Genomic DNA, 17,546 nt, shown 5'->3' on the forward strand with positions numbered 1-17,546 from the left:
AAAATCCTTTGAATTGTATAATTTGATTTTGCTGTGGTGTAAATGCATATCATCCTTGCTGGGAAACTGATGTAAAGCAGAGAATTGCTTAGTTGGTAAGTGAGCCTAGTTGACAAGCCAACATCTGCAGCTTGACATGAATTTATGTTTTTCTTGTCAGTGTGACTAAAAGCAAAACTAACACTGCACTATGCACAGTCACATTTAGAGAAAAAAAGCATTTTGAGATAAAGAACAACCTAATACTAATCTCCAATATTAATGAAGTTTTGAGCCCTTTCCTGCAAAATACTAACTCTTGTGAAAATAAATTTATCCTTAACTTTGTAATGCCAGTGACGCCAGGCGTGATGACCCTTACAGATGGGTTAATCATGAAGGGACACTGCTTTTCCTTCCCTCCCGTGAACAAACTAAACGTAACCTTGGTAACCTGGTGGGGGGTTTTCATTAAGCACCTGCTGTGGTTTTAGTTATACAGTTTTTCTCAAGCCTGGGCTCCCTTGCAAACATTGCTAGTAAAAAGGCTTCTCATAATGCTTTCGTCTCTGCGAGCTGAGTATGACACAGAAGTGGACATGAAAGAAGACCAGTGGCTGGAGAGCCTACTGAATTGCAGTTAGAGAGATGAGTTTGAACTAGAAAGTTTAGGTGAGGTGTTTGTCCTAACAGTAACAAAAGGTCAGAATTTTAAAGCAGATCAATAAACGTGAGTTAAAAGATCATGCAGAGCCTGAATAGTGATTTGAGCCATGCAGATGGAGGTGGTAGGTAGGTGTGATGCTCAGAGAACTACAACCTTGATATAAAAAATAGGAAATTTTCTGCAGATGGGTAGCCATTCAAATCCACAGACATGGAGGAAGCGGCATAGGTAGAAAGTACAGAGTAAGAAAAGAGGGAAACCTTAAAAACAAAAAGTCTTAAACTCCAGTAATTACCCGCTCAAGAAGAATGAGTTTCCAAAAGGAAACAAAGAAGGAATGACCCAAATGGAAAAGAGAGTGTTTAGGGAAGAATGTTTCAAGGGAGATGTGATGGATGGGAGTGGTTAACAGTAGCAGTGCCATTGGAAGGTCAAATAAAATTAAGTTTTAAAACATTTGTGGAGTTTATTTACATGCAGTAGTAAATACCTAGAATATAAAGACGTGTATGATTTTGCTTCAGTAACTCTTACTAGTTACATGGCAGACATGTGAAATGCACCTAATTTTTGTATTTTTGTTGTTGTTGGCAGTTGGGTTTGGTGTGTGCTTGTGTTTGGTAGGATTTCCCCCATGGCTTTATTGAATGATTTTGCCAAAAATACCTGAGTGCATGTTTCTCATAATGTTTGCTCAGTGCTGATAGGACTTTTAAATTTATATACATGTATATTTTCAACTCAAGAAAGCCTGATTCTCTACTTACCGTTTTAACTTTATTGCATTGTTACTTTTCGTGGTTTATTCTATAAGAGTCATTTTCTAAACTTACATTTTATTATGGTGAGAAAACTCAACATGAGATATTTTTTAACAGATTTTTAAGTGTACAGTACAGGATTGTTCCCTGTAGGCACAGTCCTGTGCAGCAGGTCTGTAGAACTGAAATGTTAACGCTGGTTAGTTAGCTGTCCTTTTCCCCTCCGCTTCTAGCAACCACCATTCTTTTCTTCGCTCCTATGAATTTGACTTTTTTAGATACCTCGTGTAAATGGAATCACGCAGTATTTGTCCTTAGGATTCATCCATATTGTTGCGTATTTCAGGATTTCCTCTTTTTTTTAAGGCTGAATAACAAATACTCCATTGTATGTATTTGTATGTATATACATACAATGTATATTTTTATTTATCCATTCATCCATTGATGGACACCGGTTGTTTCTTTAGCTTGGCTTTTAAAGGCTGCAATGAACAGAGAGTGCAGATGTATTTTTGAGATCCTGATTTCAGTTCTTTTGGATAAATATCCAGAGGTAGGATCGCTGGATCCTCTGGTAGTTCTATTTTGATTTTTTTGAGGAATCACCATACTTTTTTTCATAGTGGCTATAACATTTTGCATTCTCACCAACAGTGTAACAGGGGGTCTCATTTCTCCACATTTGTGATAATTTATTACCTTTTTTATTTTGTGAGAGCCATCCAACAGGTGTGAAATGATATCTCATTGTTGTTTTGATTTGCATTTCCCTTGTGGCTAATGACATTGAACATCTTTTCACATGTGTATTGGCCATTTGTAGACCTTCTTAGAAGAAATGTCTATTCAAGTCATTTTGCCTGTTTTTAAATTGGATTGTTAGGGTTTTTGTTGTTGAGCTGTAGTTCTTTATATTTTTCCAAAATTAACCCTTTACTAGACATGTGGTTTGCCTATATTTTCTCCTATTCTGTCAGTTTCCTTTTTACTTTGTTGTAATTTTGTATTTCCATTTGGCTTTTTGTTTTTGTTGCTTGTGCTTTGGTGTCATACATGAATCGTATTATTTGCAAGTTCTGTTTGCCCTTCTCTGTTACAAAACGTTTTCTGATTCTAAATTCTAAGAGGAATTTACAATGTAGATCTTTTATTTAAGAAACAGTGTTAAAACTAACGCCTTAAAAATCTTAGGATCATTGTCCAAGGGACTCACTGAATGTTGGAAGTTTATACCATCTGAAGTTCTCAAGTTAATCTCTAGAACTACAGTTAATTCATTCTAGAAGCCTCATGATAGTGAACATTTGGAAAGGACTTTAAGCTAATTTGTCATTTTTAAAAGAGTGGTAAATATATTCTACATTTTAATGTCTTTCCAAATATTCTCTTGAGCTGGAATCTTGTTTTGGCTACAGTACGTATATTTTGGATTGGTAAAGTAGTAAATGTACCCTTTTTATGGGGAAAATATAATTTATACACATTTTTCTTTTTTACTTAGATATGGAGTATGAAACAAGACAATTGTGTCCATGATTTGCAAGCACATAATAAAGAAATTTATACCATCAAATGGAGTCCAACAGGGCCAGGGACAAATAATCCAAATGCCAACCTTATGTTAGCAAGGTAATATTTCTGTTTTCTCCTCCTTTTATGAGTCTGCCACAAATAAAGCTTCTAATACATATAACAGAGTTAGGAAAGAGTCCGTGAAATGGGAATGTATCCTGCAAGGAATAATTTTTTGATGGAAACCTCTAAACCCAGAGTTTTATTCTTATTTCAGACCATAAAGGATTTTAATATTTGGAGTTATTGAACTTTTACTGATGATAATCAAGTATTGATTAAAACTCAAGTAATTGAGGTATAGTGCAGTAATGTTTCTTCAGCATAAAAAAAAGATAAAGTTAAAAATATAGTCAGCACATTGTTCAGAACCATGGATCAATTAATATAAAAGAATTATTTAAAGAGGAAGGGGAAAAATTAGTAAGAAAAAGTGCTTGTGTGGCTCAGTTGATTAGTTCAGGTCTTGATCTTGGGGTTGTGGATTTATGCCCCACATTGAGGCACGGAGTCTATGTTAAAAGAAAAGGTGGGGGGGGGAGGGGAAGGGAATATGGTGAATTTAGCTCATTTTGTTTTTCAGTTAGAGACTTGGAAATGACCTTAAGCTGCCTTTTTTCCTGTTGCAGCTTTGCTTCCAGACACTTTCTTCTTAACAGCCCAATCTGGTTTCATAAGGAATTTGTGTCTTCCTACTAAGAATGACTGAATATTCTAGATTGTGGGTGGGACTTGTGTGTATTTCATTGTTTTTAAAGTCTTTTTGTTTCCTCCTTTGTCAGTGCATCCTTTGATTCTACTGTTAGATTATGGGACGTAGACCGAGGAATTTGCATCCATACTTTGACAAAACACCAAGAGCCTGTGTACAGTGTGGCTTTCAGTCCTGATGGCAGGTACCTGGCAAGCGGTTCCTTTGACAAATGTGTGCACATCTGGAACACACAGGTATGTCTCAGTTATTGACATCATCACATGGTTTCATAGGTACTAACCAGCATTTGCTCTCCTTGGGTTGTCATTACTTTGATGACATTAGTTTAATTCTTAGAGTACTTTTTTTGAATTTAAAGATGAAGACCGAAACCAATTGAAGTTACATTTTCCTGATGTAGACAAGAATTTAGAAATAGATTTAGATTGTATTATTTTTTCCTCAACATTTTGGAGACACAAAATGTGAGAGTTCAAGATACATGTTTACATAAGTGATGTAATTTATTTATTTTCATGATATTGTAAAATGTTTTATTTTTGAGAAAGTTTGTGCACGTGTGGGCGGGGAGGGATCCCAAGGATCCAGAGCAGGTTCCACACTGACAGCAGAGAGCCGGATGCGGAGCTCTAACTCACCAACTGTGAGATCATGACCTGAGGTGAAGCCAAATGGTTAATTGACTGAACCACTCAGGTGCCCTAATTTCTTTATTTTCTAAAAGAATTGTTTTTGAAGGAACTATGTATGAGCATATGTACTAAATGTACTAAAGGACAAAATTTTATGGCTGAACACAATTAAAATGTTCTGTCTTGGGGTGCCTGGATAGCTCAGTCAGTTGAGTTGAGCATGAGACTCTTGATTTTAGCTCAGTTCATGATTCTAGGACTGTGGGATTGAGCCCCACATTGGGTTAGACTGGGGGGCTCACGTTGGGTGTGGAACCAGCTTGAGATTTTCTCCTCTCCCCCACTTGTGTGCACGCTCGCTCGCTCGCTCTTTCAAAAACAACAAAAAACTAGTCTACCTGTGTAGAGACAGTACTTCATAGAGATCCTTTCCTAAAATTGGAGAAAACAGCCAGTTGCTCTAATTTTTTCATCCTCTCACCTGTTTAGTGTTTATGCTCCATGTACTGTTTTTTTTCTTTTTTTAATAGCAGTCACTTGACTCTCTCCCCCCACCCTCTCACCCTCCTCCCCACCAATCAGTGGTCAGCTCTTAGATGGTCAGAGCACGCTTGTAATAAATTACTGTGGGTTGTCGCTCTTTGTGTAGCTGATCATCATAGTTGGTTGGACTATTTTTGCATAAATCATCAATTTCAAGTTATCATTTTTAAGTTATACATTCCACTGGTCCCCTTGAAACACTAAAAAGGTATATACTGTGAAGTCTTGCTCCCATTTTCTTCTTGATCCCTTGTAAGTAGCTTCCTGAATCTGTTTGGGAATAAAATTATTAAGATTCTTTCATTTTTATACTTTCACTATTTTATTTTTTCATTTAGGTTTTTAACTCTCTTGGAATTGATTTATATATATGATGAGAGGTAGAGATCTGATTTTAATATCTAATGATAGCCAGTTGTCTCAATACTGTTTATCCCTTTGCAGCTTCATGATGCCATTTTTTTCATATACCAAGTTCTTATTGTGGTTTATTTATAGATTCTTTTGTACTCCATTGGTAGACATTTGTATTTTTATATAGCTGCATCATTAGCATATTTTTAACAAGTAACTTTCTAAATCTCCCCTCATTAAGTTTTTCCCCCTTCATTAAAGTTTTATAATTTCTTTATGAAGATCTTTTTTCTTAATTTATTCTGACGTGTCTTATGGATATTATTGTTAACTATGAATGGCATCTTTTTAAAAATATATTCCTTTTACTTACTGGTTGTTGTTTATGTTTGGAACATTATGAGTTTTGGCATATTGAGACTGAATTCATCCACCTCTCTGATCTCTCTTATTAATTTTAATACTTTATATTTCCCCTTGGTATTTGCTTCAAGTTAGTTTTTTTTTGTGATTGAATAGCAGAAGCTTTATAAAAGTAATGTATAGATAATCTGCCTGTTGTATACATTTTCAGTCATTTATTTACTTTATTATGAGAAAATCAATTTAAATGAAATTTGGGTATGGATGTATAAGATTCTAATGGAAGATACTGATAGGTTCTTAGGGGCATTTGAGCAGTTGTCCATACTATTTAGCTGTATCACAACTGCACATCAAAAAATGTCATTTTATTTTTACTCTTAAGTTTGAAAATAGTAAAATGCATCTAGTAAGTTTTTAGTGCAGGAGAAAGTCATCCTTTTGTCATATATAAATCTAGTTTTTTCTTTCCTCACTTGGATTATCATCCATATGAACTGTTACCTAAGCATTTCATTACCTAAGATAAAATATTGAAGTCTGGTCTGAACATATATACATATTTGAGTAGTGCTGATGATCCGTTGGTCTTTGTGAATATTCTGGCTCTAGCTTGTGGACAGTGCTGTTTAGGTTCAATGATAGCTTAATCTGAGCTTAGAAATTGGGAAGTGCTTTTGAAAGAAAGCTGGGGTTTTTTTTTTAACCCCAAAATTTACTGTACTATACGTTTTACTTTCTGTTCATCAAAAGATTTTAGATTTTGTTGGTGCCATTCCTTTCTCTTAATTAACCATGGAAGTTATGTCAAGATTTACTATGCTTACACTTGTTCATTAATCTTTTAAATTTTGGGAAACTTTAGGTAGGGGTAAAAACAACAGTTGAACCTTCCCAATGTGATCAGCTGTCTCAGTACACCTGTGGGTTTTGCAGTATTAGCAGACTGACTTTGAAGAGGAAAGCAAAGGAAAATGGTCTTCTAGCTCAGTGATTAAGTTAGGGTTGGCTGTCTGAGGAGGTGTTTACAGGGTACATGCCTTGCTGCCATGTCATTTTATTTAGATCTGCTGCCTCGAGTTTGACCTTTTTCAGTTATCATAAAACTGAAGGGTACTTTCTTGCTTTGTCAGGGCAGAACACCAGAAGCATATGTTTCATTGTTTCCAATTTGTTACAGCCGAACCTCTCTTCTTTGCCTAGGTTAATGACTGGTTTCCTAGGAGAATCGATTTTTTTTTCCTCTTAAATTTCTAACCTCTTTCAAGAGTAATGCACATGTATTCCTTCAGCACCTTTTATATCTCCCCGAGTTTAGGGGCTACTCAGTACATATGGAGACTTATACTGGAATTGTCTTTACTGGCGAATTGTCTTTACAGGCTTATTGTACTTTCTCTTCGGGATGTTTTGTCAAAGAAATTCTGACTTGATTTTGTGTCTCCACATGTTGACCCAACTCATGCATCCTTCAACAGCAGCAACAATTTATTTTAAGCCACACATTGAATGTTTACTTCTAGCTATTAACTGTGTCAAAGAGGCCAAAGATACCTTAGCTAAGAATGGTTATCAATATTAGTTGAGAAACCGAGTGTGTGTGTGTGTGTGTGTGTATGTGTGTATGAGATGTGTGATGTGTTGAGAGCAGGCAAGTGTTATCTTTTTATAGAAAGATCCTCATAATCACATTTCTAGTGTTTCAAAACTTGTATTTATTTTGGAATCAAAGCTAAATTCTGTTTCTGATTGCTAGACAAATAAAGCCATATAATTTTACCTCAGTATTTGGATTTATAATAATATACGCTCTCATTTTTAAGAATCTGATTTTCATTTTTTTAGACAGGTGCTCTAGTTCACAGCTATAGGGGAACAGGTGGAATTTTTGAAGTTTGCTGGAATGCAGCAGGAGACAAAGTTGGAGCCAGTGCATCAGATGGTTCAGTAAGTATAATGAAGTGTTTCCAAGGGGATGGGTGTGTAAGCATAGTAAATAAATGTGGCTTATTGTGATAGTGACTATAAAAGTCTTCCTTTCAAAATAAGTTTTCTGATAATGGTTTTGGTCCTTTTTACTGAAGGTTGTACATTTTTCATGTTTATTTCGTTCAAATAATGTAAACAAAACATAGGTTATGTTTGCTGAAAGAGGATCTTCATAATCAAGAAATGGACAGTTATTTTTAATGTAAACCTTCATTAGTGAAATTGAGCATAGCGGAATACCACTCAGAGGGATTTGAATTTTTAATGCCTATTTCTACCTTGTCTTCCTTGCAGAAGAGTGTTGGTGGCCCAGGGAAGGGGGAGTAGAGGCAGTTGAGTCCTGCATTGAGGAATGTGTGATACTGAGAGACTTACAGGATGAGGTTGGCCAAATCTTTATAGAAATATTAGTTGTGGCTTCAAAGGCTCAAAAGTAAAGGGAAGATAGAGAGGGTATTAGCCATTAGCTGCTTTCTGAAGCTATAGCTTAATATAACATGAGGTATTTTTCATTTAGGTACAAGAGATAGGAAATGGTCTATTTTGAGCATACTTTTTCTCCTTTTTAATTAATAGAGAGTAAATCTTCAAACTTTTAGCCATGGTTTTTCTCTGTAGTATTAGGCCATTGGTGTTTCCTCCATCTACTGAGACAATTTATCTGATTTCTGTTGGTTAAGTGCCCAGTGCCATGATTACTGTTGCTTTACCAGTTTCGTGAACTAGGAAGTAAAACTAGGTTTCAAAATGTACTATAGAAACATTAAGCTAAAAATGTGCAATGAAATTCTTAACACACTGGCTGATTATTTTAATTTCTTACAGGTTTGTGTATTAGACCTTCGGAAATAGCGCTACTAGTTGGAAGCCATGGACCGACTATGAATGTGTACATAGCCAAAATGACTGTCCCTGACCCATGTACTGCTATAGTCCCACTTGAACCATGGCCAGTCCACTACAGCCAAATCTAAAAGAAATATATACATACAGTGTATATAAACAAAATTGCACCCTGAAGATGACAGAATTTTGTCACAGCTTGTGAATTCTGTTCACCAAGTGCTGGAATCTAATCTGCTGTGCCCCTAAAATAGCATTTAGAAGTTTTGGATATGAAAAACAGAAGAGAAGGAAATAGGCGTTATAAAAGCAGCCCATATGTGTACCAGTTTTTGGATACTAATGACAGCCTTGTTCTCCCCTTTGAATCAGAAGACACCATGGATTATATTCTTTTTTCCCTTCAGTAGTTGAGCAGTTTGTATGTACAGAGAAAATGGACTTACAAAAACTTGCAGCAGTAGTTTGTTCTTGCTTTTAAACTTTGTTTTCGGTTTAGTTTATGGATGCATGAAGTAAGGGAGTGAGTCAGTTTCTTGTTTATATTTTTTTCACCTTTTAAACAAAAAATTCTTAAAAATATTTTAATGCATTCTTTTGAAGAGATAGATGTTTGGTACATTTTATGGCTCCCAGAGCATATATTCAATTGGTGCATGTTGTGGAAGGGGGAATTGGAAAGTGAATGAAAATATATGACTTTTGGTCATGTCAATCTGTAAGACACATCAGTAAAAGGATATTATGCTCTGTTTTTTTTTGTTTGTTTGTTTTTGTTTTGTTTTGTTTTTGTTCTTTTTTGGTGATGTGGCTTCAATGCAATAGTTTCTTTTTTGGGACATATTTCTGCCAATTAAAGACTAGAAGGGCACAATTTTTTTTTTAATACCATAGAGAAGATACATAAAAAGAAATCTTCTGATGTTTTGTAGCCATAACTAAATTATGGTTAAAATGTGCACTATTGTGAAAAGGAGCAAAGTAGGTTTGGATTTTTTTGTTGTTTGTTTATTTGTTTGTTTTGCTTTGTTTTTTAAGAGATTAAAATGTTTCTGGATAAGGATTAGCTTCTCAAAGTGTCCATCATTCTGTTTAGAAGCTGAAATATGTAATGTAACCAAACTCCAGTATTAAAAAATCTCTCATGTTGTTTTTCTTTATACAAAGCAAGATAACGGCATATAACACTGCCATTACATGGCAAAATGTTTGCTACCTTAGTTTAGAAACAATCTTTAAAACAAAAGACTTGCTTCAAGATGTTTTTAAATAGCAGTGGTTCAGAATTTAAAAACAAAAAAAAAAAAGTATAATTGCACTAACCTCCCTGCTGCTCCGATTCTGCATTTGTGGTACTTGTGACTACATTTTTTTTCAAATATGGGTAGATTTAAGCTGCTATTTTTTTTTTTCAGTAATCACTACTCTATCATGTCTTTTACTCTGTTTATAATATCAAGTATTTTCTTACAGATATAGGTATCAGAGCAAATCTCTTCTTAAGCTCATACAATTAAAAGCTAAAATACACAGAATTTGCAAATGAGAGCATGGGGCTTTGTTTATATGTGTGATCAACAGGGTTTGTCATGATTAATGTAAGTATCCACAAGTGTCAATTTTGAAGAGAATAGTTGTCAAATTTGTATCTCAAAAGATTATAATTAAGGAGTTGCTTATTAGTAAGCTTAGCAAATTTATAACACTATTTCTGTCACTAATTATTTTGAGGCCTTTACTACTAAAATTTTAATCTAGGTTTTAAGTAGAAACTGATTTAACCCAAGTAATGCAGCTTTGATTTTCAGCATTTGTTGTTTTGCTATTTTTACAAAACAGCATTGTTTGAAGCAAGTCTTGATTTTACTAAGGTAGGATAGCATTTGCTATTGGTAAAGAGAATAAATACACTTAATTTCACAATACATTGTTATATGTACCCCAGTTATTGTTAGTGGGGACTATGATACTGTAATAATATTTTTTAAAATTTACATCCAGAGAGGCAGTCATTCATGATGGTTTTGTGCCAGCTGTTTTTAGGGTTTTGGATCACATTATAGATATTTAGAACTATTACCCTGTGACTTATGTAGGAAACCTAATATGCTGAGTATCTGGCACTTGAAATCCTGCTTTTATTGCTAGAGGTCCACATCTGTGGTAAACCTCTGTTGTTGTTTTAAAAAGATAAATAAAAATTTAAAAATCTGTGCAATAATTTTTAAATGTGCTCCCAGGAATAGACACAAATGTTTTGAGTAGGTTTAAGCTGCATTTTCCTTTAGCGATGCATCTGTCAATTGCACTGAATTTAAATCTGAAAGTCAGAGTGATTATTGATAGTACTTTTGTATTTTGATATTGACAATTTATTCATTTGCATACAGTTATTGACTTTTCCCCCCCAGCTGATTAAAAGATAGTCAAGAAGTTCTGCAATATAGCTGCCAAAATAGACAGCTACATTTTTATGGTATTGTCATCTTTTCTTTTTTTTTTTTTTTTTAATCTTTAGCTATTTTACTTAAGCATAATAGCCACAATAGGACATATTAAAAGATTATAAATACAGAGCTTTATTATCCTGAAGTCTTGGGTCTTTTAAGTATAAACTTTATCTGAAAGGTATCCATTTTGTAGGCTTGGGTTCTTTACGAGCATACAGTTGTTTATTTTTGCTGCTGTTCTCAACATCATCATTGCCTGCTGATGTGCCACCATGCTGCTCCAATAGACAAAAGTAAGATTGCTTCGAATTTGAGCAGTAACTCGATTGTAGGAGACCAAGTTTCACAGCCTGCAAAATTCTTTATTTGAGGTTCTTGGCTCATTTTTCCTTCCTTTTTTTTCTAAGAACTTACTCCTGAAGATCAGCTGATTCTAATAGATTTTGTATCGGTATTCATTCTATATCATTGTTGTATAAGCTACTGTAAGAAACTTATAAGGAAAAATAGAAAGGAAAACTTGAATGAATAGAATACACATTGATTAAAGTAGAATAAGAAAGAGCAGCTGTCACTCTTAAACTTCATAAAGGAATATCTTTTTTCTTCTCCATATAGGAAATCTGATACGTGCTTATATTTGTTCCAATCCCCATTTCTGTCATTGATCAGGTACCATCATTGACTTTAAATGACTTTTAGAAATGGTAACTTTTAATTTCCTGATAGATTTTAGAGTATATTGAATTCTGTTTTAATTAATAATTCTCTAGGTAAGTATGTTTTAGGATTAAACACCTTTTACAGATACTGAAAGTGCCTCCTTTTGTGGTGTAAAAAAACAAATTATGGTGCAAAAAGTAATTATTAGATTGAATTACATGAAGGTTTTTTGCTTTTTGACATAAACATGTCAAGAGAAAGGCCAAAGATTTGTACTTTTTCACTTATAAAGCACTCCTTTTTTCCTTAAACTTCTTTCTGTCAAATCAGATTTAATGAGAGAGTACTATTTTTAAGGAGCTGTTTATGTAGAATGATTTTGTTAAGAGTAATGTAAACTATTAATGCATAGAGGCCTGAAGAGGGGTATGCATTTTTGCTATTTAAAGGAATCACGAATGACTGTCCTTATGTGAGCAAAAATGCCTAATTTTAGTAAGTAAGCAGAAAAACAAATCTCAAATGCAGTGCTGTTTACTCTTTTCAAAACTGTTTTCATTTTCTTAAGCACATTGTACATTTCTATAGAACCTGCATTTATTCTCACATGCTAAGGGTGGTACTTGCATTTGGTGAATTACTGTTAACTGTTTCCACAGAAATTCTATTTCAGTGGACCAACATTGTGGCATGGCAGCAAATGCCAACATTTTGGGGAATAGCAGCAAATCTACAAGAGACCCTGGTTGGTTTTTTTTTGTTTGTTTGTTTGTTTTTGTTTTTCCTTCTGAATCAGCAGGGATGGAAGGAGGGTAGGGAAGTTATGAATTACTCCTTCCAGTAGTAGCTCTGAAGTGTCACATCCAATATCAGTTTTTTTTTTAACATGATTCTAGTTAAATGTAGAAGAGAAAGAAAAAGAGGAAGTGTTCACTTTTTTTAATACACTGATTTAGAAATTTGATGTCTTATATCAGTAGTTCTGAAGTATTAATAGCATTCTTTATTTCTGCCTTTACGTTGACAATGTTGAAGCAGGGTGAATAACTAGGGCATATATATTTTTTTTTTTCCTAGTAAGCTGTTTCACAATGTTTTCTTTGACGTTTCTGGATAAGTTCAAGAAAACATTCTGCATGTTGTATCTAGTCTGATGTACTTATCCATCTCATTAAAAACAAATACAGACTGCATTTTGTAGCTCTGTAATCCCTAAATACAGAAGTAATTCTCTTCTTTCCTGACCTTGACATTGTAGCTATAATGTTCTAATTTTGATTTTTACAAATCCTTTGGGTCTAATTCTGTGAGCCTACCTATAGCACTGGATTAAAATGTCTGCATCATTTCTTTAGTTATCCAGTTAACTTTAAAACTGTTGTAAAAGTGTAAACCAGCCCATGACAGTTTTTTGTACATGTTAAAGAACTTTATTGTTCAGTTTTCATGATTATTGTGTAAGGAAGACTGATATAGATGTTCTATGCTGTCCTGGACCATGTTAATTACACTTCTGATGTATTTTGGTTCCACATCACAATGATTTGTCCCCAATGATCCTTTTATCCTTTCTAGGCACATTTTTTTTTTGTTGTTGTTGTTGTTGTTGCAGTTTCCCTTTGGGTTGTATTGCTTTGACAACTGTAATTTGAATCAGATCTGAAAGAGGTCCAGAATAAAATATATTTTGATATTATGTTGGCTGTGTACATATATAAAACCTTTGATATCTATGTAGTTTGTATAGACTGTTTACTAGTCAAGTAAAGAGAGGGATGCTATTTCTTGTTTACAATTTCTTGTTTACATTTTAATTGCATTTATTCCTCCAATGTTCTATTGTAGAATAAACTTTTTTTGCTCTGAGTTAGCTTTCCTAACATACAACATGTCTATTCTCTCCCGTACTGTTATCAGTTACAACAACTGCCATCAGAACCCAAACCACTGTTTTTCATAACTGTATTGTTTTCTAAGATACATGCTTTAAAGTAAGCCCATAGATAAAATTACAAATTTTACTATTTTATTACTTCTCACAGGAGATGAAATTTTTTAAATGAAGGGATTATTTACTATTTTTATTAAAGAATAATAGAGCATTTAATCAGCTAAGAAGTAAACAATTGCTTTGAATTATTTTGAAAAATAATACTGTATTGAAAGGACATCGTTTCACATAAACTAAAAGAAACCTCAGATTCATTTGCTTAGTGTGCAGTTGAGCACAAAACCGTGTGTATATGTTGCTGAAGATTTTAGGGCCGGGTTCTCAACTTCCTTAATGGCATTTTTGTCTCCTATAAACTGAACTTAAATAATTTTCTTCCTTAGCTACTAGTTGCTTAAGTTTCTAACAAACCTTATAATCTTTGAGGAATGATACCAGGCACCTTCCAGTTTCAATTAGTCCTAGCTCTTAAGAGTTCTTAGAGACTTTTGTAAAAGAACCATTGAGCACATTTTTTTGTTTTGTTTTTTAAAACTTATAGTCCTCAGGTCTTCTACTTTTCTGTTTCATTTCCTTAAGCAGAAACTAACACAGGGACAGACTTGTCATGTTTTATTAAATGATAAGCTTTTGCAGTTGCTAGAACTTTCTGACAGTCTTTCATTTTCAAAGGGTTAACTTTTATTGCATGGCATAGATTAATAATAGGTCTGCATTTAACACTTTGAAAAAGTGTTAGACTACTAAGGATTATAATCCATCTAAGTTTAAGGCAGAACAAATCCATTTGAGTAGTCATGGAAGGGGTTATTTTTAATTTCATAGTTCTTCTACTTAAGAATAGACCAAATTTCTAACCTATTATACATAGCAGATGAAAGTTTACTGTTTCCCCAATATATTCATTTGCAAAATGCAGTGGAGGAAAAGACACTATGGACAGTAGTTTTATGGTGCTTTTCTCTGCTGTACCAAAGCTCTCTGTCAACAATGAAATGTTAACCCTATGCTCCTTTTTCTGCATGTTCCTTCTTAAATGTCATATCTCAATGCTTATTTGTCCTAACTTGTAATATTTTTGTATTAAATTTTTTAGGAGTTCCTTGTAATTTCTTTATAATTTAAAATATATTAAACACAAAGTGTTTAGTAAAGTACAGAAGACAATTATTAATGTTTCTTGGTTGTTGGGTTTGTATGATCAATTATGCAACAGTTCACATTTTAAGAACTAGGGCCAGTGGGATGGAATCCACACATTAAAAAAAATAATACAATTCTATTTTTTTAAAGTGGATATTAATCCACTGTCAGAATGACTGCTTTAAAAGGTACTGCACTGCCAGAAATATCAAAAGCGTATGTTAGAGGGTGATTGGGCAGGACTGCTGTAGCAGCACTGAATGGATACCTCAGGTGGTCAAGCTCTTGCATTAAAAATCCAGTCACACTGAACTCCGTCTGAGATGCCAGACATTTGAAAACATCGGCTTTCAGAATCTCTTAAATTCAGATTAAGGGATTTTGAAAAATCTACACATTGTCAGGTTCTCTTCCACATACACATTTATTACTTAATTTAAACACACTACTTGACCAGGTTAATTATGATTTTCCAACTTGGGTACCTGAGGAGCAGTATACTCAGTAGAGGATAAGGAATAGCTAAGACTCCTGGTAGAAATGGCCCATTTATCATAATAAAGGCCTGGGGCCATCAAATAATTCAAATTAAGTTTAATATCACATGAAAATGTACCTATGTAGTATGTTTAAAATATTTCCATTTAAGTGGTTGAAATATTTTAGTATATGGACATAAACTTAAGTATGACATTGTATAAATGTGGTGTTGAAGTAAATTATGTGATAAATCCAGACTAAATTACAGGTAAGTAAACTTTACTTTTTAATAATGTTGATTAACCTAGAATCCATTAAAACCCTTTTTAAAATAAAATACTTGGCCCTACACTGACTGTACTGGCTAATATGATAGCACTAGGAATATGTCCCTTTTTTTTTTTTTTTTTTTTTTTTTTTTTTTTTTTTTGTNAGGGGTTTGTGTAACTGGGGCATACTATATTTATTACAAAACACATGCTTGTAAAGAAATTGAAAAATAATAAATTCCCATTTCCAGACTCCCACCCAGTTTCCTCAGTGGAAACCACTGTTAATATCTTGTCCTTGCAAACATTTTTGATACACAACCCCCCTCTCAAAAAAAAAAAAGGGAAAACAAATGATTTCAGAAATTTGCTTTTTCAGGGGCGCCTGGGTGGCTCAGTTGGTTAAGCATCCAACTTGAGCTCAGGTCATGATCTCTGTTCGTGGGTTCGAGCCCTGCATCGGGTTCTGTGCTGACATCTCAGAGCCTGGAACCTGTTTCAGATTCTGTGTCTCCCTCTCTCTCTGCCCCTCCCTACCTGGCATTCCGCCTCTCTCTGTCTCAAAAATAAATAAACGTTAAAAAAAAATTTTTTTTTAAATTTGCTTTTTCACTAAAATAGTTAGAGATGATTTTACCAATAGTAGTCACCAATGTAGGTACTTCCCTATGCTGTGCATGTGGAGTGCACCATAAAGGTTGTAAGAGCATGGATTCTGCCTGACAGCCTAGTTGAATCTCAACTCCACTGTGTAACTGTTTGACCTAATGTGAGAGTACCTACCTCATAGATTGGTTATGAAGATTAAAATTGTTACCATACCTACGCCCTTAGAGAATAGTGCCTGGTTGTTTAAAGTACGCTATATGCAGCCATTATTTTGATTTTTAATGGTTGCATTATACCCCATAGTTTATCCCTCTATAATATAGGTATACATGTGACGTTAAGGCATCAGGTACTACTTGTATTGCAAGACCACTCTTGTTTATCAAGTTAAATTGTATTAGAAATGTTTGCTCCTCTTGGCGGAACACTCACAGAAGTTCATCGGAATCCAAGGTTTTACTGGATTTGCATTTTCAGTGTTTCCTACTAGAAACCATGGTACAGTAAACAAATATTTGTATATCTGTGAAGCAAATTTAGCAGCCGACACTGATGGACACCACTGGTTAACACTTAACGAAGAATCTATAAAACTCGCCATCCACCCACTTTTCTGCCTTAACTGAATCTTATTTCAAAAGGAGTCACTTAGGAACTTGTAAAAGGAACATTTCTTGGGAAAAGTCATATATTTACTCAATGTGCATACAGAAACGAGAATAATTTAGACCAATAAATGACAATCATGTGGCAGGAGTTAGCAGCAAACTAATTTTTAAGCCTAGCTTACTAGTCATTAATGAATTATGACTAAGATTTTGTTAAACATGGAATATTTTTCCCATAGAGTGAACTATATGAATTCAATTATAAATTTCACGGAACTACCAGGGTATTTAATGATATATACTAATATTGCTGGGAGCTAAATTCCTCGTCCATGTGGTAGAATAGCAGATAAGTCACTTTTTTTCTAGGATTTTTTAAAATGCCATTTTTATACATTTTTACTTCTTGAGTCTTGGGTCCTCTCACTTTCTTCAGCATGTGTGTTTGTTAAATATCTAGACCATGTCCCAGGAAGTGTATTTACCACTAGATCTACAATAGTGAGCAAGAAAAAAATAGGTTCTGCTCCTGTGAAGTGTTAGGGAATTAGGTTGAAGAAGCACCTGGAATTTTTGTTTTTCAGAGTCAAAAACTGCTAAATACCGGCAGTTTCAAGGGTTCAACGTAATTGAAGGTAGTATGGGTTTTTTTTTGTTGTTGTTGTTGTTTTTAAGTATTTCATAATGCTCATTTTTGAAGGAGAGAAGACAGTGTGAGTGGGGTAGGGGCAGAGAGAAAGGGAGGCAGAATCCAAAGCAGGCTCTGGGCTCTGAGCCTGACACGTGGCTTGAACTCACAAGCCATGAGATCATGACCTGAGCTGAAGTCAGACACCCGGCCGACTGAGCCACCTAGGTGCCCCGAAGGTAGTGTTTTATTTATTTATTTTTGTTTTGTTTATTTCTGAGAGAGAGAGAAAGACAGCATGAGCAGGGGAAGGTCGGAGAGAGG

The 17,546-nt window shown here is 34.4% G+C and overlaps 1 protein-coding gene across 4 annotated transcripts in view; it reads left to right on the top strand.

Annotated features, from left to right (window-relative positions):
* The window catches only part of TBL1XR1 (TBL1X/Y related 1), a 174,730-nt gene extending 161,500 nt beyond the window's left edge, over positions 1-13,230 (top strand). For all 4 annotated transcript variants that reach the window (XM_077752367.1, XM_077752365.1, XM_077752366.1 and 1 more), the window contains 4 exons: positions 2,912-3,039; positions 3,765-3,930; positions 7,435-7,536; positions 8,404-13,230. In XM_077752367.1, the coding sequence (XP_077608493.1) occupies positions 2,912-3,039; positions 3,765-3,930; positions 7,435-7,536; positions 8,404-8,430 (423 nt within the window). In that variant the 3' untranslated portion in view covers positions 8,431-13,230. The remainder of the gene's footprint in view (positions 1-2,911; positions 3,040-3,764; positions 3,931-7,434; positions 7,537-8,403) is intronic.
* Positions 13,231-17,546: the final 4,316 nt, after the last annotated feature.

The sequence above is a fragment of the Crocuta crocuta genome, unplaced genomic scaffold (assembly GCF_008692635.1).
Source record: "Crocuta crocuta isolate KB4526 unplaced genomic scaffold, BGI_CrCroc_1.0 scaffold151, whole genome shotgun sequence".
NCBI classification, from domain to species: Eukaryota; Metazoa; Chordata; class Mammalia; order Carnivora; family Hyaenidae; genus Crocuta; species Crocuta crocuta.